This window comes from Epinephelus fuscoguttatus, linkage group LG3 (assembly GCF_011397635.1).
Source record: "Epinephelus fuscoguttatus linkage group LG3, E.fuscoguttatus.final_Chr_v1".
Classification (NCBI taxonomy): domain Eukaryota; kingdom Metazoa; phylum Chordata; class Actinopteri; order Perciformes; family Serranidae; genus Epinephelus; species Epinephelus fuscoguttatus.
Genome location: NC_064754.1, coordinates 5,730,272 through 5,758,072, shown reverse-complemented (window position 1 = coordinate 5,758,072; position 27,801 = coordinate 5,730,272). Strand labels below are relative to the sequence as shown.

At 40.9% G+C, this 27,801-nt stretch overlaps 2 protein-coding genes across 2 annotated transcripts in view; both read right to left on the bottom strand.

Annotated features, from left to right (window-relative positions):
- LOC125886329 (hemicentin-2-like) overlaps positions 1-27,801 on the bottom strand; it is a 131,198-nt gene that overhangs the window by 32,669 nt on the left and 70,728 nt on the right. Inside the window, exons 7-8 of the mRNA XM_049572443.1 lie at positions 14,109-14,378; positions 13,308-13,568 (exon numbers count right to left, since the gene is read on the bottom strand). Of these exons, the coding sequence (XP_049428400.1) occupies positions 13,308-13,568; positions 14,109-14,378 (531 nt within the window). The remainder of the gene's footprint in view (positions 1-13,307; positions 13,569-14,108; positions 14,379-27,801) is intronic.
- The window catches only part of LOC125886331 (B-cell receptor CD22-like), a 28,242-nt gene continuing 26,148 nt past the window's right edge, over positions 25,708-27,801 (bottom strand). Inside the window, exon 7 of the mRNA XM_049572448.1 lies at positions 25,708-25,841. The gene's annotated coding sequence lies outside the window, so the exon portion shown is untranslated. The remainder of the gene's footprint in view (positions 25,842-27,801) is intronic.

Genomic DNA, 27,801 nt, shown 5'->3' with positions numbered 1-27,801 from the left:
AAAAACAATAGCTACTCAACTCCACTCCCAGTTAACTCACAACAACCTGTATGAACAGTTCCAGTCTGGTTTCCGCCCCCTCCATACCTCCATAGCACAGAAACGGCACTCATAAAAATCACTAACAACCTCCTCATGGCAGCTGATTCTGGACTACTCACTATTCTCATTCTCCTTGACTTGAGTCCAGCCTTTGACACCATCTGTCACACTGCCCTCCTCAGTAGATTATCCTCCACGGTATGACCCACACTCCACTAGACTGGATTGAATCCTATCTCTCAGGCTGCACTCAGTTCATTCAGCTAAAATCACATCCCAGCCTTCTACTGTCACTTCAAGTGTGCCCCAGGGCTCCGTCCTGGGGCCCATTCTCTTCATCATTTACCTCCTTCCCCTTGGTAATATCTTCCGCAAATATAATATCAACTTCCACTGTTACACGGACGACACCCAGCTCTACCTCACCAGTAAACCCACTTCCAACCTCCCACCCTCCTCCCTGAGTGACTGCTTGGCAAAATTAAAATCCTGGTTCTCTTCAAATTTCCTCAAATTAAACAGTGATAAAAATCAACACAATCCAAAACTGACAGTTTTTCTCTTATTATTGATAATTGCTCTGTTTCCCCCTCCCCACAGGTTAAGAGTCGGGATGGGTAACATCAACCGCCTCCACAGAGACATCATAATGTTCTGTTCAAACTCTTTTCTGACAATTTCTCAATGTCATAACTCTGGAACAGAAGGGAGGTCTTAAGACAGTGGGTCAGATACTGACTTGGTGGCTCTAATCTTGGGTGCCCACCTGAAAACTGAACTGATTGTAAAAATCTTCTGAGCTGATGGAGGGAAGAAGTCTGAAGCATACATGTTTTCACAGACATGGATGTAAAGTACAACTGCAACATGACTGGTGCATGGAGGCATACAACCAAGAGATGGTAGTTCTAGTTGAATTTACGTTGTGGTTTAACCAGTGAAGCATAGAGAAGTTCAACACAAAGTGTTTGCACAGTTACACAGTCAGTGCTAAAGAAGAGTGGAAGACGTGCACATGCTTTCTAGAGTTAATCTCTATGTGCACTGAGGCAGGACATTATCCAGTGTGAAGCTGCAGTGAAGAGAACAGGAATGTTTTTGGACCTGAGACCTTTAATGCAGATTAACGAACAGGACAAGAGGAGAAATATAAATTATTAGAGTCAGTGCTTTTCTTGGTTAGTTTCCTGTCTGTTCACTCTGAGGTCAGGCTGCTGCTGAGTGTGAAACTAAAAATAACTGCAGAGCACTGAGGCGGAGGAAACTGTTTACAGCAGCTCTGATTCAAAGATAAGATAAAAGCCAATCAGTACTATCGACACAGAACACGGAAATATCACACTGTACTCACACAATACAAAGGGAACTAGCAGGGTTTGGTGCAGATGATGACACGATGATGATATAAGAAAAGTTGAGACAATATAACTTGATTTCACTGTGAGACCAATATCCCTCCAAAACACTTCACCATGATAAAAGTAGCTGCAGATAGAAACTAACTGTCGGCCACTTGAGCTGTCGCCTCTGCAACCAGGGTCGACTTTAGAACTGATTAAACAGGGCAATATGTTTTCACAGGGTGAGGAGGGAATACTCATTAAGAAAAGCCACAATATTCTCAGTTTACAGCATGTAAGAGTGTTTAGCACACAGCTGATTTATGCAAATGTCAGAAGTAAAAGGAAGTTGGTCATCATAGAACAGGATTGTTCAGATATAATATAATTTCCACTGCAAGTGACACAAAAACAAACAAGACCCTATGCATATGGGCTGTCTCCACACTTGCACACAAAAGTAATATTTGTAATGTTTCTGGGAAGCTTTCCTTTCACACAACTCTGATCTGCTTATTTCCACATGTGACCTTCAGTCCCACATTTTCCCACATTCCCCTCTTTTAATGTGATGAATGTAACTGTAGATCTACAGTACCTGACACAGAGAGGAGGAAGACGACAAATCCTCTGGCTGCTGCAGTCAGACTCATAGCTGCTCCTCTCGTCTCTCTGTGTGAGACAATAAAACCTGTCAGTAGATAAAATAATGCTCACAGCAGGTAAACAGCATCAGTTACATCAATAAACTGTTTCTACTCACAGTGAAGAAGGACGTCGTCTTCAAAGATGCCTTTCCTCTGTTGTCAGTAAGCAGAAGTTAGATATCAGGTTGGTAAACCTCTACATTTCCTTCCTGGTTAGATTATGAACATGCAAGATGAGTTGAACTCAGTGGTCGGAAGGCTTGACAGGCGCTCTATAAATCCAAGTCCATTTATTAAATAAATACCCACAAAACAACAAAGTTGTGTTTTTTCAAAAATGTAGTTTAAAGAAACTAGTTTTAAACACCATTTAAAGAGACTTAAAAAATCATGGGCACAATTTAGGGCCTAAAAACTAAAGGTTGGTAACTATTAATTTGAGTATTACAGTGCTGGTGAAAGGCAGATAAAAAGCTGGTACATAAAGTGGCCTAACAAACCTTACAAGAGGAAATTCATATAAACCCACCTCTTCAGATCTTTGCAGTTGAGGAAACCAATGCAGGAAACCAATAAAGATAAGATAAGAGACTTGACTGATCCCCGGGGGAAGTTCACGAGTTAGCGAATGGAAGCCTGGGCTCAGACCTGCAAAAGGCCCCAGCACCTCTCCTTCACAGGAGGAAGACACACACACTTTGTCTTTGTTATGCATCTTCTTGTGGTTTTGTATCTTTGTGGTAATTTTGTGTGTGGTAGTTTTGCATCTCTTTGCAGTTGTTTATCTCTTTTAATTAATTCTGAGTCTTTTTGGTCATCTTTGTGTTGTTTCGCCCCTTTTTGTTGTTTTTGTTGTGTCTCTTTGCATCTCTTTGTGTCTCCTTTTGGTCATTTTGAGTCTCCTCCTGGTTGGTACATGTAAAATAAGGTGACATTTTGCAGGTGAATGTCAGAGGGCCACCCTAACACTTTGGGCCCCTGGGCCTGTGCCTGGTAAACTCCTTCAGTAATCCAATCCAAAGGGAAACAATGCAGTAACACCTGATAGTTTGCAGGGCTAATAACTTGGGATATGGAGTCCATTTTCATCCAACACACTCGTCACAACACAATTTGCTCGACAGTTTCTAACGTGTACATTAAACACTGACCAGCTGCAATAAATAGCAGTATAATAGCAATATTTGATTTCATGGACTCAGACCGCTCACCTCTACTAGTCCTCCTAAACAGCACCCTCTAGTGCCACTGAGTAGATTATTATCTAGTCTTAAACCCAGTGCTGTTTAATCAGAGCAGAAGACAAATGAGATGTTAAAGGGTTAATAACAAACACAAAAGACTGCACAACAAACACTGTTCAAATGACCTATTACCAAAAAGACACTAACTCATCAGGCCAAACAACACGAGTAAGAGGGGAAGAAAAGAAAAGATCTTAACTGCTTTGATGCATTTTTTAATTAAGTGAGATGAAACAATAAAGCACAAGTACAAAATGTAAATGTAAATACATGGGGTTAAAAGTACAAACAAATACAAAACAAAAACACTTCAGATATGTGTATGAAGAAGACAGGGATGTAAATAACTCATGAGCAGGTGAAGTGTAGAGATAATTCACAAAATAAGCATAAGGATTCTGATAAATGACACTTGACTCAACAATAAAACCAGCTGTGTTCAAACTGGTAAAACATAAAATCAAATAAAAAAGAGGAAACAAGGAAAAGATGGTAAAGATATATTGTATACAGAATGAGAGAAATGTACTTGACAGGATGATGGAAGTTGTCTGTTATCAGTAAAATAGAACTCACTACTAATATCTAGTGGCAACAGTTGGAAACTGCAACTATCAGCAAACATGTTCCCCTTCAACAGGGAAGCAGCAAAATAATAATATTTAATAAGCTGTAACTTATAATACATAAGAGATCTCAGGTGTGATTTGTCACCACGGAGACATTTTGCAGTCCTTCCATGTCACAGTTTAAACTTTGAGGTCTGCACTGCCTCTCTGTAACTACATTTACATGCACAAAATATTCTGGATTTTTCCTTTTATTCTAAAGAAGACAATATTCCTACTAAACTGTTCATGTACATGGCTAATGAAAATGAATATCCCACTTATATTCCTGTAAACATGCAGCCATGCATACTCCAATTAACCTGTCCGAACATGTTGTTAAAAATATAGAAAAGTGGAGCAGCTGCTGGGAAAGTTTTCATTCCTTCACCCACCTTCTTAAAAAGGTTGACAATTGAAATGTGGGTTTTTTTATTTTGGGCATCCATCTCTACCCCACTTGTGTAAACTGTTGTTTGCAAGTTGCTTTGTATACAGTGTATTCATGGTGACGCACAGAGCTGACCATAAACAGGCAAGAGGCCATGTGTTGCAAACTGCAGTAAAACTCCAATTTAGACATGTAATCAGAATGCGCTGTATACATGACTAAATAACGCTCTTTAAACCTGAACTGTACTAGCATTTCCCTTGTAGGAGGAACACCCCTGCTGAACTCCCCTGAACCAGGATTATAAATGAACAGACCAACGAGAGACCACCGGAGGGTCAAATGTTTGGCACTCTGCCCCCACCATCACCCCCCAGTCTTGAAAAATGCTCCTTTCAGCCATCCTGATGCCAAGAAGAGGTAAAAAGGTCACTTGAGACCCCTCTCCGTCCAGGATGTCATTAACATCTTAAAAGAATTCAGCTTGGGGCTACACAAATTGACTTAGGTTAACGAGCACGACTTCGTTGACAATGCTTCTTAAATTCACCACATCCTGTCCCTTCTCGTCACCCCGGGAAATCACATCCTCCCCTCTCTTACCAAGTGTTTCTGTTGAAATGTCTCTTGGAAGTAAAACTACACATTTTATCCATGTTCTAACATTGTAAATGTGCATAATCCTTGTTTGTTAGTTGAATGATGTTTTTTTAATCTTGTAAACCAAAGTATCAGGAAATTAACATTTTAGGTTTTTAATCCCTCATTTAACATGGAGCCATACTGCCATCTTGTGACGGTAGTTAAGGAGGGTTCCCTTTAAGGAATCCAATATTATATTTAGAGTTAAAATATAGTTGGGTTGATTAACCAACTTGTTTTCATGAATATGTGCCTTCTCATTCTGTGTTATTGCAACCGTATGTTAGTCTAGAGTGTGTGTATATGAAACAGTTTATACTTGTGTTCCGCTGATATGCGGTATAATAATCGTATGAAATTTAATTTGATGTTAAGAGCTGATTTTGACCAGAATGGAAAGAGTATGTGTCTACTGAGCGTAACTTGCTAAAGTATATTATATTTATTATACCTGAAGCAACAAAGCCAGCCGATTGCAACATTTTTTTTTCATGCATTGATAATAATTTTGATGATAATATCGAATGGTTGATGAGACTATTTTCAACTTTATTATAAGCGTGTAGCCACAGCTAAACAGATAAACTTTTCGACCTACAACTCCCCCCAAAGATTCATCAGATCCAGCAACCACATGTCACAGGGACTCTTTTGCCAAACCAAAAGACTTGCTGCAGGCTAATATCACCGACATGTGAGGACCACCTAAAGGACACCGCCCCAGGCTCCACCTTCCCTCAGCGCTGCGTTTCAGTTTGTATCACCCTGCTGGAAGGCCGTGAAGTGAAGCCGGGAGTCGCAAAGAGATAGTCCGGTGCCCTCAGGAGAAACGTCCGCCTGATTCGCTGCTAAGAAAGGAGGCAAATAATTTCCCTCACTTGATGTAGCCGCTGTGCAGTGGTAAGAGTTGATGTCGAATAGAAGACTTAATTATCTTGATCTTAATTTAGGTTTCCTTAGGTAAATGGTTTTGCGCATCCCTGCAATTTATCTATAGTCACATACTCTATTTCACTATCGCCAAACTAAATAACTTACACAAGTGTTACTTCTTGTTTTAATCTATTCACATACGGTTGATTTTGTGTCATTTCATATCATCCTCATTCATTTCCGCAGTTGTTAAACATTTAGCCTAAATAAATTTCCATTTATCACGAAGTCGTTGTCTGTGTGTATCTCTTTTGAGCAGGAACTAAAATCACTGTATGGAGAATTCATAGCCCAGATATTGAGATTGATTCATTATTGATAAGCGTGCTGACGAATTAATAATTGGTTTACGGACTTATTAATTTGATTAGTCGCTTCCCTCATTAGGATGGTGGTGCCCCAAACTTGATTTCAAGTGCAAACATTCTCTAAAAGGTATTTGCTCCCGCACCCTCATGTCTTTATCAGAAAATGCTCCATTCAGAAAAAGGCCTAATTTGAAATATCCAAACAGAAAATGCTGTTAACATGACCCATATCAAATACGGAATATTGTTGTATTTGAAACTTTTCTGGTCCTCCGAACACTCAAAACCCTTTTACTATGTCATATTCACCCATTCACACATTCACACACTGCTGGCGGAGGCTACCATACATGGTGCCACCTGCTACTTAGTAACCATTCACACGCACTCACACACTCAGTACGCTAACATGCACAGTTAAGTGGATCTACAGTTACAGCTCCACGAGGCCATTTAATTGGACTACTGTCCTTGTCCCAGTGTACAAGCACAGGAGGAAAATCAACTTATTGACCTAAGTATGTCCGACTCAGCTACGATAGGTGGCGACATGCCCCCTTTCAGCTTGTTAGTATTGGACCATTTTCCAGTCGACCCATTACGTCACAGACCAAACAATCAACAAACAAATAAGCTACGGTTAGCTAACACAAACTGGTACCACGGTGCACAACTTTACAGCTCTGTACATTTCGTCCGTCCAAAAATGCACGATTGTGGATGCAGACTTCATCACGTTGTCACACACATTCATGTTTACATGAAATTAAAAGTCTAGTTTTAGTCAGACTTACACAATGAATCAATTATCTCTGATGTCATGTAAACATACTGACTGATGGAACAACCTTTGGGAGTAATTTGGGATTTAGTATCTTGCCCAAGGATACTTCAAATCAAACTACCAATTTTCCAATTAGTAGACGCCCCACTCTACCTTCTGAGCCACCGCCACTCCGTTATAGTGAATAGGGAGTTGCTGTGTTTATGTTATAATGACTTTAATACTAAAGCACCACAGACTACTGGAAGATTTGAGCTCACTGACTACGATTGTTCCAATTCACTTCATATGTACACAAGTAAGTAACTGTTTTTACATCTGTGATGTTCAGCACTGATTTAGACTGTCTTCAGTGCAGAAGTACATTCAGTATGTCGCTAGTTCAAGCTGTTTCGTTAGTCTGTACAAGCAGGGCTGCATAATATACACAAAGAAATCATCTTAAAATAATTTGATATGACTTCTGATTTTAGTGGGAATGATTACTTTTGCATTTAATTTTTACTGTAAAAAAAGGAAAAATGATGATATGATTTTTGCTGGGAGAGACCCATCCTGAGAAATGTGTTCTAAAAATCAAAAGTTACCCGATTATATATGTGATATTTATCAGATTGTAAATGCAATGCCTGCTGTGGTCATCTGGTTTTGTTGACTGTGCTGTACAATGCAGCTGGATCCTCTCCACCTCCCCGACCTCTGGTTCTGTAGACAGTATCAAATAACATCATTCTAATTATATACAAACAAACTAACAATAGAGAGCAGGAAAATGCAACGCATTCATTTCACAGTTATGTCATTTTACTTGTAGTGAGGATAATGTTGGTGTGTGAGGAGCTGCTCACCTCGGGGCAGTTCTGGCACTGTTGAACTTGACAGTAACGTACTCAACGTCTTCTCGTTGCTCCGTGTGTCTGAGGGGCTGAGCTGGTCTCATGTTGTAGTAGAGAGGATCTGCCTGGTTGGAGAAACGGATGCTGGCATACTGAAGGTCACCCTGCTCCTCTGGCTGTGTCTGACCAGGTAGACATCACAGAGACAACATTTATTTTAAATAAAGCAGAGGATTACAACCAGGACAGAAAAAATCAAAGCAACAGCAGCTGTTGTAATACTGTGTTTAATATCACTGCTTCACCAACATGCTGCTGTATGACAGAAGAAGAGGAAAGGACAGAAAGCAGGTGAGACTCTGAAAGTACCAGGAGTTTAGGCCCCGTCCACATGTAGACAGATATTTTCAAAAATGGAAATTTTCATCCAAAGTTTAAATCAGAAAATTCTGTCCACACAGTCTTTGTTCTACAAAATATCTCTGTTTACTCAAGAACACAAATACGGCCCCAAACACTCGCTGGCGTTAGCTATCTTCGATGGTCTCCCCCATCACAAAGGTCGTGTACAGACAACCTTCATCAGAACACCTACTGGAGATCTCATCACCGTTGATTCTCCTTCGGTATAACAAAGAAACAGTGATGCTTTGTACATGCTAAAGGTTTCCTTCTACTCCTCATCAACAACCCATTTCTCAAAAGTGTCCCACCATCTGCTGGTTAGACTGCACCTGATCCCAAACTATGCCTGATCCTTTGTTTCTGGCAGACTTTAAAATGTGAATGCTAAAGCAGACGGAATAACACTGTGTTCAGCAGCAACACATTCTCATCCCAAGTCGTCACATGTCGCTTTGTCAGTGGACATTCACGTCTAAATATTAGACGGTAGGTATCCTCCTGAATCTGCTGTTGATGTTCTGGGATGCTGCAAGCTACAATGGGACGTCAAGAAAAGCAGGTGGTTAAGTTTAAGTCACAACAGCACATGATCTGGCTCTACATTCATACAGGAAGCAAACACCAGGTTCCTGGGTTAAAGTCCAGGGATTATTGGAGCCATCTATCACCACACCCACCCACCCTATAGGGACTGTCCAGCTCCTTATATCACATTGTTACTGGCAGCATTTCAAATTGACGGCGTCTAGCAGTGTATCATTCCACCATAAGGTGCCATCCAGCTGTGTTATAAACTGACTGTGGGTAAATATCCTTTTTTTTAAAAAAAAAAACAAACAAACAAACAAAAAAACATAAAGGTATAGACAAGACACATCCAAGACAAGAGATGACTCAAAGAGAGCATGATAGAAATTAACATCTGTGAAGAAGGATGTGAAAAGAGCAACATGAGGTCCCTCTCAGTCAGATGAGTGGTTGACTCAGCAGTGTGAATGAACAGGAACCAGAATTTATTTTCTTCCTGAATAATAAGCGTCACTTTTCTCACCTGTTCCCTGTTGTCTGCTCTCTCTCCAGGCTCAGACGAGTCCCTGGAAGCTCTCTTTTTTCTGGTCCAGAGATGCAGTTAAAAAAATTAAAAAATCATTCAAAGTTTTAGGTCTGACAAACTGACTTTCAGTGATTTAACAAACAATGATTCGGTCAAAACAGAAGTGCTCACCTGATCCACAGGAACACAGCGAGGAGTATGACAGCCAGGAGAACAACAGTGATTGTTCCAGCAGCTACTAACTTCCCTGCTCCTGAGGAACTACGATCTAAACAAAACACAGTTAATCAGGGTGTTACAGCATGTTTGGGCCCATTCGCCCCACAGAGTAATATATGACCAAACAGTGCATGTATTACATCATGGTTAATGCCCTGTTTACAAATCCTGGATTTTTTCAGGATGACAGTGTTGACAATTCAAACCGCTATATAGAATAGAATAGAAAGAACTTCATCTATCCCAAAGGGAAACTCAGCAAATGTAATAAACTGTAATAAGCTGATGAACATAGTCTGAGAGATGAAGAGCATAAAATCTGTAGGTGCAGGACGGTAGGTGCTGAGGGAGCTGCAGCACCGCCTATTGACAAGGGGTGGAAGAACGCAGTCTGTAAATAATTGTTTTACCATAACCCTTGGGTTTGTAAGTGCTATATCGTAGGCAACTGGACTTGCTTGCGTTTCTTGAAAAGTTGTCCACTTGCCTACGATATAGCACTTACGATTACCATGACCTGGATGACTGAGAATCTTCTCCGACAAACATAACCCCTTGGGCTAGCTGATTTATTTCTACTTTTACATATTGAACAGCATATGATAAGGTTCCTGTCAGAAAATAAATGAAAAAAAAGTGTTTAAATTGTGCAAATTTAATTAGTTCCTCCAATCTGACATGACAGTGGCATCACATCAGGTCAAAGTGTAAGGTTCGGGGTCAGCTCATGGGGCAGCCAAAGTTGGGGAGTGATTTGCAGTAGCGAGAGCTTATCAATAGCAGCTGAGAAAAAAAACAGAGGGCAGTTTTGGAGCTGCTTTTTAGATCCATAACAATTTTTGGACATGAGGGACTTCCACTGTAGGTGTTACACCACTCTCACAACGACACGGTAGTGGTGTAGAAAAATGTTTGTTCATTTATTTTATCTCACGGCAACACTGGCAAAACTGATGAGCTGGCATAATGCAACCGCATCGGGCGGGCAGCACGTGTACATGAACTTTCAAGACTAGACTTCTTCTACAGAATCTTGCAGTAATGTGTCACCAAAGAGCTTACTCTGCCACAGTGCCACCTAGTGGCGAGTGGTATAAAGTAAACAGGAATTAACAAGAAAACTTAGTGTCACTTAGTGCATTACTTAACAACAACTTTACAACAACTTATCATGTATACAAAAATGTTTTTTTTTCGACCTCCTTACAGGTGACACACAGGGCATATCTATCGGGATGGAGTTTTAAAGCAGCTAATGATGGAGCAGCAGATGTAACGTTATGAGTTGCCCAGAGGACACGAGAGACATCAACGAACAGACAACTGGATGTCTGCCACCATTCAAAGGGAAATATTAGAGATTTTGGCCCATGCAGTCAAGAGACAAATATTGTGTGAGGCGAGAGAGCGCACATTCTTTGGACAAACAGAACCACTGATATAAGTATGTCTGAGCAGTTTTCCTGAAGCTCCTCAACCTAATTGTCAGAATAGATGTTTGAATTGTACATTTCTGCAAACCACATGGATATGTACCATTTGTACCCTATTATGTAACAGATATAATGAAACTTTACATTTCAACAATGCTGTAGTTAACATGTAGTTGAGTCTGAGCTCAAAACCACTTAGTTATGGTTGGGGAAAGATCATGTTTTGGCTCAAAACACCAGCTGTTGGTGGCACAATTGCCACTTGAAATGCCACCAACATCTCGCCCAAAACACACCTGGTTGTGGTGGCACAATCACTGCTGGAAATGCCGCTGATGTCTCTCTAAAAACCAACCACTTTTGTTGTTTGTTGCTCTCAAACAGTGGTCCCCAGCTGGCAGATGTCTCGCCTACATCCTCCTACAGACTGTGAGATTTTAGCAGTCTTATGAGGTTCAGTGTAAGCTACACTGTGTGACATGGATCGAATAAACTTCGCATCAGGTTTTGTGTATGCAGAGTGTAGGATGACAGCACCTACTAAACCGCAGGCTACAACGTACGATGCAATAGCTTCCCATACTGGGTGAGCAAGGCTGCACAGGTTATTACTCATCACTTGCTAATATGAGGTTGAGAGACTTCTTAAAGTGCCTCTTCCCCCTATCAATAATATTAAGGTCAACTAGATTTCCTGCCCTCGCTGAAAACATGAATGTAAAACTTACCTGCTACAACAGTCAGATGTAAGGTGGAGTTATGACGTCCTCTTGTGTTCTGGGCTTCACAGTAATAATTCCCACTGTGTTCAGCTCTGACGTCAGTGATGGTGAAGATCTGTCCTGGTGCTTTTGGTGAGTCTTCATTCTCCTTGTACCAGGTGTATTTAGCTGCTGGGTTAGCATCACTGCTACAGGCCAGAGTCACTGAACTGCCCTCCACTATCTCAGCAGAGGGACTCACTGACACAGAGGGAAGCTTTGGAGCATCTGGAGGAGATTTAGACAGACCTGTGTCATTTAGGCTTGAGCAGTATCATGGTGTTACAGTATATCAGGGTATTTAGAAATCCAGAATATAGGACTTTCAGTCCTATCAAAGATACAGATGTTCCTCTTCCTATCAAACTGATACAGAGATGCTGTATTTGAGGTCAATGAATTTCGCGTTCATTTTAGCCATACCAAAGCTGTTCATTATTGGGACAGTGACAAGACAACAAAGATGGTTGATAACTGATTGATAATATTACAACAAAAATATTACAACAAAAATGGTGCTGATACATTTACAAACATCCAGATAATCTAAATCCAGCGAGATATTTGATCTAAACACATTATTACTTCCATATATGCACAGACTGCGGTTGCATAATTTCAAATGATCTAATTTCTCCACTTATTGTCCATAATATCTCCAGGTTGCATTTAAATATTACAGATAGGGAGCTTCCATGTCCTCTCCACAGCCTACAATAGCCAATGAGAGCCTGTGTTGAAAGGAAGGTCCTGCCTCACTTCGGTCTGCTGTGTAGATCCCGCCAAATGGTTGGTTTGATGACAGACTTTTATAAAAGCCAATGAAATTCTTGACTGGGAGATATGCTTTCTTCCCCATATGGACCATTATTAATGTAAATAAATGACAAACATATGGTTCTTCTGTTGTCTTAGGCAAAACTCAGTCTTTCTTATTAAATGCAGTAAGCTACTAAATACACAGTTCTGCCTTTGTTGATATGTTTTTCACTTTTAATCACAGAACATTGTTTTAACTTTTTTCTTTTGAAAAGCACCGAGACAAAACCTTGAAAAAAGAATCAGGTGTAAATTTGTTTTCTGTGATACTGTTAGGCACTTTAAATTTGGACAAGGTGAGGCTTCACACTATGGTCCCATTGTGTTTTCCAGCTAATGAGTCTCAATTCTAGTTATTTATTTTTCTCTTTTCAAGCAGAGATAAAAACAAAACAAAAGAACCTTCTATTTCAGTGTGTCTAATCTATTATTACTCAGTGGCAGAAGCACTTACTCTGATTCTGACTGTCAGGGTAAAAAAAATCAGTGTGACCTCTCAGGAGAGACCATCCATCTACATATTGTGATCTTGTTTGTAATTTTTTCTTGATTAGACTGTATACCACGGTCAAATGTCAGGAATTATGAAAGTATTCAAAAATTAGGTACTGCCCAAGCCTAATGTCATTCACATCAGATGATGCATTTTGGACAAAGGGATGTGTATTTTGTGAACAAAATCTATTTAAAACTATTATTGTCTGTCAGCCTACACAAACAGACCACAGCTAACAGTAAACACTGTCAATAAATGTTCCAAACAATAACATGTGAACCAGGTACACTGTGGCTACTTGGCATTAGACCCTTGACACCAGATTTGCTCATGTTTAAAACTTACACTGAACATCTACTGACAAAGACGATGACATGATCCATCCATACTGATTCTCAGCCTTGCAGTAGTAGATTCCTCTGTCCTCAGAGCTGATGGACTTGAAATAATAATTTCCTTCTGGTCCCTGAGGAAGTGTTTTGCTCTCCTTGTACCAGGTATAGTTAGCTGCTGGGTTAGCATCACTGCTACAGGTCAGAGTCACTGAATCACCCTCCACTATCTCAGCAGAGGGCCTCACTGATGTAAAGAGATGCCTTGGACCATCTGGAGGAGATGAAATAATTTAACCAAAATAAATATTTATTCATGTGTTGAATAGAGTTAAATGGGTATGTAATGTGAAACTTTAGAGGAAGTTCTGTGACTGAAATTTGACAAAGTTAAATGAAGCAGGTATAAGTAGCATTTTTTTTCTACTGAACTTTATATCTTAATATTTTCATAAATATGATCTGTAAGTTGTTTTTTTTAATAAGCTGTCTGAAATTAGTTATAAATACCAAATCAAAAGCAAACTGCTAGTACAGGAGCATCATCTGTAGGAAGCAGGGTTGATGACAGGACAGAAGCCTGAGGTGGTGTTTTGGATTACTGATGGTTTGAATCCCCTGAACATCATTTCAGATCTGGGAGCCAACTGTTAATAAAACTACCTTTTCATCATCTGCTGTAGCTGCTCAGTGAACTGCAGCAGCAGACTGTGAATGTGAAACAATCAGAGCCATCAGCCTGGCTGGGTAATAAAGCTTTAAAATGTAGTCATTAGTTGCATGATGCTTTTTCAATTAGCAGTGTTTTACTCACATTTCACATCTATAGAGATGTAATTAGACGTCCTCCTCCCCAGCTCGTTCTCAGCTTTACAGTAATACTCTCCAGAGTCAGAGGACTGGATGGAGCTGAAGACAAGCTGTGGTTCTTGTCTCTGAGGATGATGGAATAAATTTCCATCCTCACTGTACCAGGTATATTTAGCTGCTGGGTTAGCATCACTGCTACAGGTCAGAGTCACTGAACTGCCCTCCACTATCTCAGCAGAGGGACTCACTGACACAGAGGGAAGCTTTGGAGCATCTGGAGGAGAAATGAACATGAAAACATGAAAAAAACATTTTGTGTGTGTGTGTGTGTGTGTGTGTGTGTGTGTAATTGTCCAACAGCTTAGCAGTGCTGAAGACAGAAGATCAAGGAAATGAAGCTGGTTCAGTGTGTTTGGACACTGTCATGTCTACTGATGATCTCTGGTTGGTAAATTAGCTAAATGAGAGCATTAAACAATTTAACACAGACGTGTCAGTGCAATGGCTTAGAGGCTCCAGCAGATGGTGATATAACAGTAGAAGACTGGAAGTGAACTCACACACTGAAGGAGAGGTGAAGCCTCCACATCCTTTTACAGCACAGGAATAGCTGTCTGCAGAATCATAACTGAAGTCTACATAAGGAGATGTGTCTTCTTTTATTTTCTGTCCATTCTTGTACCAGATGTAGGAAGTATGATCAGGTAAATAACGACTGCTGTGACACTGAAGGTGAGAAGATGAAGATGATCTGCTGACCTTGAGATCTAAATATGTGTAGAAGGAACAGAAATATTAATTGTGTTAATACATACATGCAATTATACAGCAATTCACAGTATTTTCAAGAAATTAAACATTTGGATGTGAATTGTTAAATATTCCAGTGAGAATGTTACCTGTGACAGACAGAGTGACTCCAGGTTGACCCCAATATTTTCCACCTGGTTGGTTTGTTATGAACCTGAACTTGTACACAGCTGAGTCGCTCTCTCTCAGGTCTGTGATTCTCAGAGTGCAGTCAGTCTCTATCTCATCACAGTCATACTGCACACGACCTGAATACTGTGGGTCTGTTTTCAGATCCACAAACACGTCATCTGTCATATCAATAAACCAGAATGTTTTATCAATTTTATAATAGCTGGATGGGTATCTGTAGCTGCAGTGTATTTCCACTGTTGATCCTTTTACAGCACAGATCTCAGTAGAGGTGTAAGTCACTCCCCAGCCTTTCTGACCCTGTATCACTGTAACACAGAGCACATCAGGAACCACAATCAAAATCAATGACTTCAGTAAACAATCAGTCAATAAGACAAAAAATACTGATGTGATTTGGGGAAAGATAACCTGGACAAGCTTTAAAGTCCTCAATTATCAGACTGATCATCTGCAGTCATTGTCATAAAATGTTCCACATGTTGCATCTAACTAGAATATAGACTTTTCTGTGTGTTTCAGCTTTGTTCAATTCATTTAAAAAAACTGTCAAGAAAATGTCAGAAAAGTGCATCTCATATGTCAACCGCCCCAAAAACATAAATTCAAGTATTTTTACACACTCTTCTGGGATACGGCAGTGGGGCAGTAGTCACTGGTGCCCCCAAGGGGTGGCCATGGCAACTGACCCATCGCTAAGCCCCGCCCCCCTTAGTTACTGTTGCTATGTCTGTCAAGCTTTTGCTCCTTGCGTAAGAAATATGGATTTTTCAGCGATATCAGTGAGAGATATTCCAAAAGAAATAACATCAAATTTCTGGAAACACTGTTCGGAGATATCAGAGAGAAGCCAACAGAAAGGTCTTCAATATGCATTTGAGAGCTACATTCACAATATCATCTGCTGGCGGAGTATTAATCAGGAGAACATTAAAATAGAGGGAGAAGCTTATCGGTCACAATGCCAAGTGTCAGGCACCCCACGTCTTGACACTTAACGTGACGGACAAAGATATACAGGAACAACAACGTTCTTGTGCAGCAGGGTAAGTCAATATATTGTTTAAATTTAAGTTCTTGTTGAGTTATGTGGGGCAGACGAAGGACTGTACATCCACGAAGGGGTGTTGGAACTGCTGTAACCAGCTGCCACTCGGGTGGTGCCATCTTGACTACATCCCATATCTTTATGTGTATTTGTATATTCACCTTATTTTTCACGGAAACACGGAGGCAAAACAGAACGCAGACCTTTTTTTTGTGCGACACTTCTGGTCCAGCACTCTTGACCACTGTGTAAATGGGAATCGCTTTGTTGTTTACCTTGTTGAGTTTAGCTATATATATATATATATATATATATGTGTATACTGTATATCACATTTCTCATGTCACTATATCGCCGTTTAGACTAATCTGATGTTTGTGAAGTCTATAAACACAATGGTTATCGTAGATTAGCTGGGCTAACCGTTAGCTGTTAGCCGTTAGCGGTGTCTGTAATGACTCAATACCTCAATAAACGGTCCGTGAAAAAAATATTTTTTCCAGCGGATGTCTTAGTTACAACATGATTGAGCTAACTGGAGTAGTTTTATGTCGTATCGAACAACGGGAGGCTTTTATCAGATGACGTCCTGATGTTAGCTTTGCTGCTAGTGTTAGCTGTCCCTGCCAGCTGCAGCCACTGATGCTTTCTAGACATCATGATTTCCCAAAACTGAATAAATACCACACATAGCAACACAAAACTGCTTTGCTAGCTCAATCATGTTGTAACGGCTGGATGGTTGATGCGTACATGCTGATTCGGGTGCTATCAGAGCCGATCCGCGCATCACTATGGCTTAATAATCAACTCAGTCAATAAAAACAACCCGTCCTGTGTTAGGAGTGTATGTCGCTGACAGAAAGAAAGAAAAAAAGATAGAAAAGCAGCATATTTTTTTTCTCACAGTTGCGCACACGTTTGGCTGGCATGCAGAAGCACCGTCTGTGTGTCGAGGGTGCGAGCTGCAGCTTCAGCTGCTCAGGTAGAGACGCTGTTTAGCCCAGTGTGTTTTTTCACTGATTCGGTTCTGCAGATTCTCTGCTGGTACACTGGAGACGGGGATCAAGCAGTTTGTCTCACTCGGGATAGATTGTGCTTTTTTGGTTCATAGTCTTTGATTGACATGCGATTTATTCGCATTTAGAGGGAATTATTTTATCGGCAATTACCGGATAACGGAAACGCGGGCACAGTTCTCTATATAAAATACACAGACTAACTAACTAACTAACTGATTGATTAACATAAACAATTGAAAATTAAAAAAAATTAGCTTGCACCGTTAGCTCCAGTAACGGAAAGCATGAGGGAAAGCGGCTGACCGGACACAGAAGTTGATCACTATTTACTTCCGTGTTCGAAAATAAGGTGGATATTGTAAATTACAATGGAGTATTACACTAAGCAAGGACAACAGTGCGCACCATATATATTTTGATCTATTTTATACTTCAGATTTATATTGTTTGGCGTTAATTGGTAACAGAACAGAACTAATTTCATTCTGCAGGGAAACGTGTGTCCTTACTGTGAATATTGAATCTTGAATCTATGATTTATGAAGACACTGTGTGCGCTCAGAGCTGTGGCACAAGTTACGCACCAAAATCTGGCGGAAGAAAAATAATAATAAGAAGAAAAATGAGTAGGCTGTGTGTGACTTATGCACTGATGAAATGGTGGGTGATCGATGTGCCTGACATCGATTGATTTAGTTTCAGCACCACGGTAATGGCCAGCTCCTGTTAAAATATAAACAGAATGAAAGCGGACAAGGTAATTACAGAACTTGTCTTGAGAAATAGCTTTCAAATTGGGGCTCAACAATAACGATTGCCCGATTACCTGGGGCAAGTAAAACTCAAGGTCGGGCATGTAAACTAACAACTCACTTGCCCAATTGGGCAAGTTGCTAAAAATAGTAAAAGTTAATAACTAATTGATAAAATAAATGTATTTTAAAACGTGCTCCTTCGGCTCTGATGCAGCGGTCTCTCTGCCTGAAGTCACAGGCACACACTGTGTAACAATGTCCTGCCCACAGCCCCCACTGATATTATTTTGCGCGACGGACACTTCATATAATAACATAACAATATATTATTTATGGTGTTATGTCATCGTATCATTTCTGTCTCTACATGGTCACGCGTTAACAATTCTCCTCTGCTCTTTGTATCACGCACTGCAGAGTTCCGCCACACACACAGGTGAGCAGAGTGTGGAATGTGGCTCAGGCCGCATTTTCCTGACCAAACCTGAAGTTATTGAAATGGACAGTGTGTAAATAACCATCAACAGACTGCTGTTCCGCACAGACATACACGCTGCTTGCACAGCAGCGCAGCACGGCACTCATGCTGAGCTTGTGTTGCGTTCAGACGTTGTCACGTAAATAACAACTTCCAGCACTTAGATAGGTCATAGTACAAAACAGCAGCATGTCAAGTGACTTTTTACTTTTACGATATTCAATACAATTGTATGTTCCTAAATCTTGAGACACCTCATATGTAAGCTAGACAGACATTTCACCTGCTCATTACTGTGCACACATGTATGTATGTACTTAGTCCTAAAGAGCCCTTCTGGTGCCAGTAGATACATAGAAACATCCCAGCAGGCTGTGCTTTGCAAGCATACAAAAAAGTTTCACGCATGTGAAAATTATTTTTCATGCGTGTGCTTCACCTCCGCTGCTACAACTCCATCCTAGGGGAAACACTGCTGTGTGCGTTTTGTGCAACAGGTGGATGTGGTAGTCTACTGGTAGAGTAGAGAGAGAGCTAAGTAGCGTTGAAGTAGAGTAGAGCAGGGCAAAATATATTAAACCCAGTGTCAATACAGCAGAACTGGAGAGAGGGGTGAAAAATAAATGGGTCCATGTCACTGGTTCGACAGCCCATTGGTTCGACATCCCATTAGTCCGACTGTCCGCGGTGCTGAATGGCTTGCGGCAGGCGTATGGTGCGCCGCGACCGGCTTGAGGCGGAGCAGGCTCACGGCTTATGTGTTTGTCACTTTCTTTTTCATTTTAACCCATACCATGGTCTTTTTCTGACCCTAACCAAGTGGTTTTTGTGCCTAAACCTAACCAGACGTTAACCACAGGGCATCATGATGATTTCGGAACGGACTTTGGAACAATGAGTTTAATATGGTCGGAACAATGGGATGTCGAACCAATGGGCTGTTCCCAAAATAAATAGAGGTGGGCATGGGCGCAAAATTATAGACGGAGAATGATTGACAAATTTTTCACTTTACGAAGACACTTAACGAGATAAGGATCTCGTAATTACGAGATAAGGTGTCTAATTTTTTGTTTTTTATCCAGTGAATGCAATGCGCTTCTGTAACAAATATATACAGGAACAACAACGTTCTTGTGCAGCAGGGTAAGTCAATATATTGTTTAAATTTAAGTTCTTGTTGAGTTATGTGGGGCAGACGAAGGGAGAGCAGCTACAGGATTGGGATAGTCAGGTGTAAGGCGTCGGTTCACAAATTGCTAAAAGATATCAGTATGACAACGTGTCTGTCTCGCAATTAATGTTACTAGTATGTCTTTTGCTCAGATAGCCTACCACACAGTGACTCGACTTCAAGTTTAAACATAAGTTACTTACTATTAATATTGAGACGTCTTTGTTTTCATATTTTATGTAAACCAGCACACAAAGCTAGCGTTAGCTAACATTAGTTAGCATCTTATCTTGGAACAAACATAGGTGTTTTAATTGATCTTTGCTGGAGTCAGCTGTTCATGTGGTCTTCCACACTGTTAGCCATATCTGGCATCTCTCTCCTTGGGCCTTGGGCTTAGGGAAGGGGAAAAAGTCAACAACACTTTGGACACTTTTTCGGTATCAGACCTGCAGGTACCGTATGCACACTGCTTCGCATAGGCTATTAGCTTCTGCTGAAAGCTTGACAGACCTCTTGGTTGCTACACACGGTTGCTAACGTAGGATTGGACATTGACCGCAGTTTGTTCGGCTGCAGAACTGTGTGTCTGAACACCTGACCTCTAACATCGGGGCCACCCAGGGAACGGTGCTCTCCCCTTTCCTCTTCACCAAGTACACATCTGACTTTAAGTACAGCTAAGGACAGCCGTGGTTGGGTGTGTGGAGGGGGGTCAAGAAGAGGAGTACAGGGGGGTGATAGACAAATTTGTGCAGTGGAGCGAGGAAAACTGTCTGCTACTCAGGGTAGCAAAAACAAAGGAGATTGTTTTGGAGTACAGGAAGAAAAAGCCCCCAGCTTCTCCTGTCTGCAGCAGTGGGAGTGACGTGGAGATTGTGGAGCAGTACAAGTACCTGGGTGTCATACTGGACAATAAACTTGAATGGTCTACAAACACAGAGGCAGTGTACAAGAAGGGCCTGAGGCGGCTGTATTTTTTGAGAAGGTCCTTTAATGTATGCAACAAGATGCTGCAAATGTTTTACCAGACTGTTGTAGCTAGCACTCTTTTCTTTGCACCATTCTTCCTTTTTTTTTTACAAAGATATGTATTGTACTGTTTTTATACACCTTTTTATACCTTTTATTCACACCTTGTGATCTTATGTACTTTTAGGATTTTTCTTGTGTCAGTATGTGTGCTGTGTTCTTGTGATTTGTGTCTTTTTGTCATTCTTGCACCTGCTGCTGAGGACATTTTAAATTTCCCCCCAGGGATTAAATAAAGTATATCTATCTATCTATCTATCTATCTATCTATCTATCTATCTATCTGACTGTTTCAGGGAGGGGCTTAGTGAAGGCTCAATTGCTAAGAGTCAAAGGATAAAGTGATGAAGTGATGACATTTCATATCCAAAAGGTCAGAGGTCAGCTTCACTGTGACATCATCATGCCCACCTGGAAACTGAACTGATTGTACAGACCTTCTGAGCTGATGGAGGGAAAGAAGTCTGAAGCATCCATGTTTTCACAGACATGGATGTAAAATATAACTGCAACATGACTGGTGCATGGAGGCATACAACCAAGAGGTGGTAGTTCTAGTTGAATTTATGTTTTGGTTTAACCAGTGAGAAAAAGCATAGAGAAGTTCAACACACAGTGTTTGCACAGTTACACAGTCAGTGCTAAAGAAGAGTGGAAGACGTGCACATGCTTTCTAGAGTTAATCTCTATGTGCACTGAGGCAGGACATTATCCAGTGTGAAGCTGCAGTGAAGAGAACAGGAATGTTTTTGGACCTGAGACCTTTAATGCAGTTTACTGACCAGGACAAGAGGAGAAATATAAATTATTAGAGTCAGTGCTTTTCTTGGTTAGTTTCCTCTCTGTTCACTCTGTGGTCAGGTTGCTGCTGAGTGTGAAAACTAAAAATAACTGCAGAGCACTGAGGCAGAGGAAACTGTTTACAGCAGCTCTGATTCAAAGATAAGATAAAAGCCAATCAGTACTATCGACACAGAACACGGAAATATCACACTGTACTCACAGAATACAGAAGGAACTAGCAGGGTTTGGTGCAGATGATGACACGATGATGATATAAGAAAAGTTGAGACAATATAACTTGATTTCACTGTGAGACCAATATCCCTCCAAAACACTTCACCATGATAAAAGTAGCTGCAGATAGAAACTAACTGTCGGCCACTTGAGCTGTCGCCTCTGCAACCAGGGTCGACTTTAGAACTGATTAAACAGGGCAATATGTTTTCACAGGGTGAGGAGGGAATACTCATTCAGAAAAGCCACAATATGCTCAGTTTACAGCATGTAAGACAACAAACCAAGACCCTATGCATATGGGCTGTTTCCACACTTGCACACAAAAGTAATATTTGTAATGTTTCTGGGAAGCTTTCCTTTCACACAACTCTGATCTGCTTATTTCCACATGTGACCTTCAGTCCCACATTTTCCCACATTCCCCTCTTTTAATGTGATGAATGTAACTGTAGATCTACAGTACCTGACACAGAGAGGAGGAAGACGACAAATCCTCTGGCTGCTGCAGTCAGACTCATAGCTGCTCCTCTCGTCTCTCTGTGTGAGACAATAAAACCTGTCAGTAGATAAAATAATGCTCACAGCAGGTAAACAGCATCAGTTACATCAATAAACTGTTTCTACTCACAGTGAAGAAGGACGTCGTCTTCAAAGATGCCTTTCCTCTGTTGTCAGTAAGCAGAAGTTAGATATCAGGATGTTAAACGTCTTCATTTCCTTCCTGGTTAGATTATTAACATACAAGATGAGTCGAATTCAGTTGTCGGAAGGCTTGACAGGCGTTCTATAAATCCAAGTCCATTAAATAAATACCCACAAAACAACAAAGTTGTGTTGTTTTTAAAAAAAATTAGTTTAAACAATAGAGTTATGATATCAAAGCTGTTTTGCTGCAAAAACCTGATCGACACCACAAGAGAGCATTCATAAAGAGAAAAGAAAACAGACAGACAGTTCATCTCTATGTGCGCCACAGGATGTCACACAGCAGGGGCGTAGGTTTGATTTGAGCTTTGGTAGGGACCATGCGAGCGCCTGCAAGGTGCAAGTAGAAAAATTTTCAGCACAAATTTGCGTGCATACTGTTTTGAGCTACAGGTCAGATGATCTTAATGACTGTTTCTTTAATCAGCTTCCTGAACTGATGCATTTGGCCTACAGATGATATATAACAGTATAATAGCTGTGGGCGGTTCTATGCTTTATAATATCATCCACACATTACAACACCATTATTCCACAATCATATCGGCTTCTTCTCCGGAGCCTTTGTGCTCCACTGTCTCTCAGATTAACTCATATCACAGTGGTGCCTGGACAGCGTGACGTGTGTGGTTGTGCTGCTGCCGTGGTCCTGCCAGATGCCTCCTGCTGCTGCTGCCATCATTAGTCATTAGTCATACTTCTACTGTTATTATACACATATGACTATTGTCACACATGTATACTGCCAGGTATTAATACATACTTTCAACATATTGTACCACAGTAGCCAGAACTATAACTATAATATTATTACTTTCATTAATGTTGTTGTAAGCTACTGTCATTACCTGCTTCTCTCTCTCTCTCTCTCTCTCTCTCTCTCTCTCTCTCTCTCTCTCTCTCTCTCTCTCTCTGTCTCATTGTGTCATATGGATTACTGTTAATTTATTATGCTGATCTGTTCTGTACGACATCTATTGCACGTCTGTCCGTCCTGGAAGAGGGATCCCTCCTCAGTTGCTCTTCCTGAGGTTTCTACCGGGTTTTTTTTTCCCCGTTAAAGGGTTTTTTTGGGGGAGTTTTTCCTTATCCGCTGTGAGGATCTTAAGATTTGTGATATTGGGCTTTATAAATAAAATTGATTGATTGATTGATTGATTGATTGATTGATATCTTTTAATTCTCAAGTTTTTGTAGTTTACAGATTAGTTTCAGAATTTTCATAAAACAATAAAACAGATGTATAGAGCAGCCTAACAAGCAGCACACTAAGACTTCCACAAAAGACCTGCCCTTAACCAAAATGCCCAAAGCTGTGTCTCCACCTGTCACTACAGGACACAAACTGTTGGCATATTGCCCTGATGTCCACATGAGCTAATCTCTCCTTATGCACATTGCAAATGGCAACATGGTTAAGGCGTGATTGTGTCATCTCAGATCTGAGCCATGTTTTCAGCCTTCTGAGAGCACTGAAGCTCCTCTCTGCCTCTGCAGAGGTCACAGGGATGACCATGAGAAGCCTCACAAGTGCCTCTACTTGCTCAAACAGGCCTCTAACCTCAGCATGCATGCCAGAAAGTATCTTGGCGGCCTCATTGCTGGAGTTGTACTTATAGTTACTTGGGAACATAGGCAGGTGCACTGCCAGACTCTCTCTGTTCAGTTCTGGGTAGTCATCAATGACTTTGGTAATGTCACCCGTGAGAAGAACATTCTCAAGGTTCATGAGAGTTTGGATGTCATTCTGGCTGAAACACTCTTTGAATTGTGTATCAATAACATCTAACATCCCACAGAACTGCACCCTGTAGTGCTGCACTGCACTGCTGGGAGCATGCGGAGTTGCTGGCCCAGTGCGTCGCTTGGGGGGCTGTCTTCTATGTGGCACTTTGACCTGTGTAAGGTCAAGAGAGGTTATCATTTCTACTGCTTTATCATACAGTTGTTGGAACTGCTCTTCAATTCTCTTTGCCATGAGTGTGGTGTTGGCATGTTGGACAGCTGACTGCATCCCTGCGATGGTTTGACTGGTTTTCTGAAGGGACTTATTCAAGCACTCCAGCACCCCTATCACCTCTGATGCCATTAGGAGCCCTAAGACAGTTTCTGGAATCTATCACGGAGACCATTTGCTTTTGCACTGGGACCAGTGTCTGTTCCCAAAACAGTTTCGTACTGATTGAGAACTGAGTTGACGGCTTTCCCTCGGATCGTCCACCTTGTTAGACATATGGGTTTTAACGTTGTGTTTGGTCCTGATCCTGTATTCTCAAATATTGCCTTGAATTTTCCAGAGAGCTTATTTAAAGTCCCCAGCTCATGGACTTACTGTAATGAGGCGCGTACTAACAGAGACGCTGTACAGGCAGACTGAGTAATGAGGTTCACGCAATGTGCACCACTATGCACAACCTTCTTTTCAAGTGTTGTTTTTTTGATGGAGTAGGCTTTCACACACTCAAAACACAGGATTTTTTTTTAATGAAGAGTTATAATGAAGCCATCGATATTCTTTGAACCAACTGTCCTGAAAATGCAGGACCTTATTCACAAGACTCCTGCTTTGGAAAAAAAAAAGGTCGAATGTCCATTTTTTTTCTTTTTTTAATGGTATTTTCCCTCCACTCACCACCTATCATAAAAGGGAAATGATTGACAATATTAAACTACTTGCAGACAGAAACACTCTTTTCCGAGTAGTCTACAGCCTATTCTGTGTAGCCTATGTAATGTAATGTAACATCAACCAAGCTGTGCTACTGCTGGGCTCATGTTTGATCTCAGTGTATGAAAATCTAAACTGTACATTGAGTGAAATGTGATGCTTTCAGTTCACTGTCTGCATTTTGAACAAACTTTATTAACTTTTATCAGCCAGGACAGCTGCAAACCCAGAAACTGATCAGAGTCATTTATTATGTGGAATTTCATGATAATATTTTCCATAACAAATTCAATGTCTACACTTGTGTAATATAACTGTATAGGTAGAAATAAGCTTGCATAGTTTAAGCAGTGAGTTATAAGTCAGTGAGTCACACAGCACCTGACCATCAGCTGATCTAAACTATAAATCATGTTTGACACCTGGACATGATTCAGTTCAAGCTGCCAACACCACATTCTTCTAAACATTGTGCTACATGCTGCTGCTGACTGCCTGTGCTGCTGACTCCTACCTGCTGCTGCTACTGAAAACTGACATTAAGTTAAAGGCTGAATGGACCTAACAGGTACAGGCCCAGGGGCTCCAAGGCCTCCATCTACAAAGTGTCACTCAGAGTAACACACACCAACCAGGAAGGGACTAAAAATGATGCCAAGCAGACACACACAAACAGAAAAAGAGGCAAAGTCACAACAAAGTCTGTGTTTTGATCCAGTGTAGGAGAGGTGGTGAGGCCTTTTGCATATCTGTGCATATTGTCTCATAATGGACCTACAAGTAAATGTATCCACTTCCCCCACATCCTCCACAGCCTCACTCTCCACACTGATATTTCCATGTGGTACTACTTTGTTTCCATCAGGTGAGTCCCGCCTCTGGTTCAACTGCATCTGAAGACAATCACATAAAACTTGTGTAAAGTTATGGTTGGAACTGTGACTATAAATCTGAAGTGGGCCTGTTTTATTTGATGCAGGAGGCTCTAACCTGACTGGACTTCACACCAGGTCTTCCTGCTCCTCTGTGTCTTCTGTCTGTGCTGCAGCGTCTGAGACGTTCTCATACACAGGACATGAGTCTAACTGATGGAGAGAGACCACAAAATGAGGCTCAGTGGACGTCATTGATGAAACTTACATAGATTAAGAGTTTATCAGGATTATTTACTTACATTTAAAATGAAAATATTGGCTGAAATTGTGTTTTGGCCAAATATATTACTTCTACTTCTACTCAGCAAGTTGCTTTAAACATGAATTCACTTCACATCTTCACTTTTCAGAGCATTTATGAGCCAAGTTATTATATCTGTGATATAGAGGAAGTTTTCTCTCTCGCAAATTTGCGAATTCAAGGACAGTGAAAGAATGACCCGCCCTACATTCCCTATGATCAGCTCATACTCATTGCCTTTGTTGGCTTGAATTGGTTAGGTTTAGGCGAGAGAGGTGGGATTGGTTAGGGTTAGGGTAAGAATATCAGGGTAAGCCAATCAGAGGCAGAATGAGGCTGGTCATTTCTTCGCTATCCTAGGATTCGCAAATTTGACCCTCTCTCACCTCTACCTCTACAGGTCCACGCGGTTCAGTGGTGAAGCTCAGAGTTTTCTTCTTCCTGGAGCGAGTCAACAACAAATACAGAAGTTAACATAATAAAATTCATAACAGTAAAACTAATTGAGGAGCAAAATAAAGAGCAGTGACTGAACTGATGGATTTTTATTGTCTTACCTCGTCCACAGACTCAGGAGAAGCAGAAGAGTCAGCACCAAGACCACCAGAGTCAACCTGATGATATTCATTACTGAATGATCTAGAAATATACACAGATATGTTACAATGTACAACTTTATAATAGGATTATATTGTTAAATCACTTTGCCTGGTGACCCTGTCTGTTAGTCAGTCAGCCAGTGTCATCCACCTCTGACATGATGGAGGCTTCTCCCTAAACACAGCTACAGAAAAGCAGTCTGGAAATCTGTCAGAAGTTCAAGAGACTGGAAATTCCAATTCATATCAGAGAACTAAACACTAACATGTTTTCCAGCTTTTAAAATGCATCTCCATGCCCTGTTCCTTTTTAACTGCGTGCTCTGTTTGTAAGTTTTGTATTGTTGAAGTTTAGGTAGCCTTGTGTAACATCTTGACCAAGGGACTGCAAATAAAAAATAGCCGTGTGGCTAATTCTGGCATTTCTACAACATGTGTATTTATTAATTTGTACCGTCCCTTCTTAAATAAAAAAAACTGAAACTAGAATGCGGACAGGGAATTTCACTTTCTCTGCACCAGTTATAGGTTGCTACATATTAATATGTGAATCAGGTCTAGTGCAGTAAACAGGTGTGTGTGTGTGTGTGTGTGTGTGTGTGTGTGTGTGTGTGTGTTTGCAGGTGAATGTGGATAACTTACCCGCCGCAACAGTCAGATGTAAGGTGGAGTTATGACGTCCTCTTGTGTTCTGGGCTTCACAGTAATAATTCCCACTGTGTTCAGCTCTGATGTCAGTGATGGTGAAGATCTGTCCTGATGCTTTTGGTGAGTCTTCATCCTCCTTGTACCAGGTATAGTTAGCTGCTGGGTTAGCATCACTGCTACAGGTCAGAGTCACTGAACTGCCCTCCACTATCTCAGCAGAGGGACTCACTGACACAGAGGGAAGCTTTGGAGCATCTGGAGGAGAATATTAAGAGGGACACATCCCATTTATATTGGCATGTATGATTTTTAAAGACTTTATGATGAAAATCTGACATATGTGACTCACACTGGACATCTATAGATAGAGATGAAGAGTTAATTTGTCCATATTGGTTCTCAGACTTGCAGTAGTAGATTCCTCTGTCCT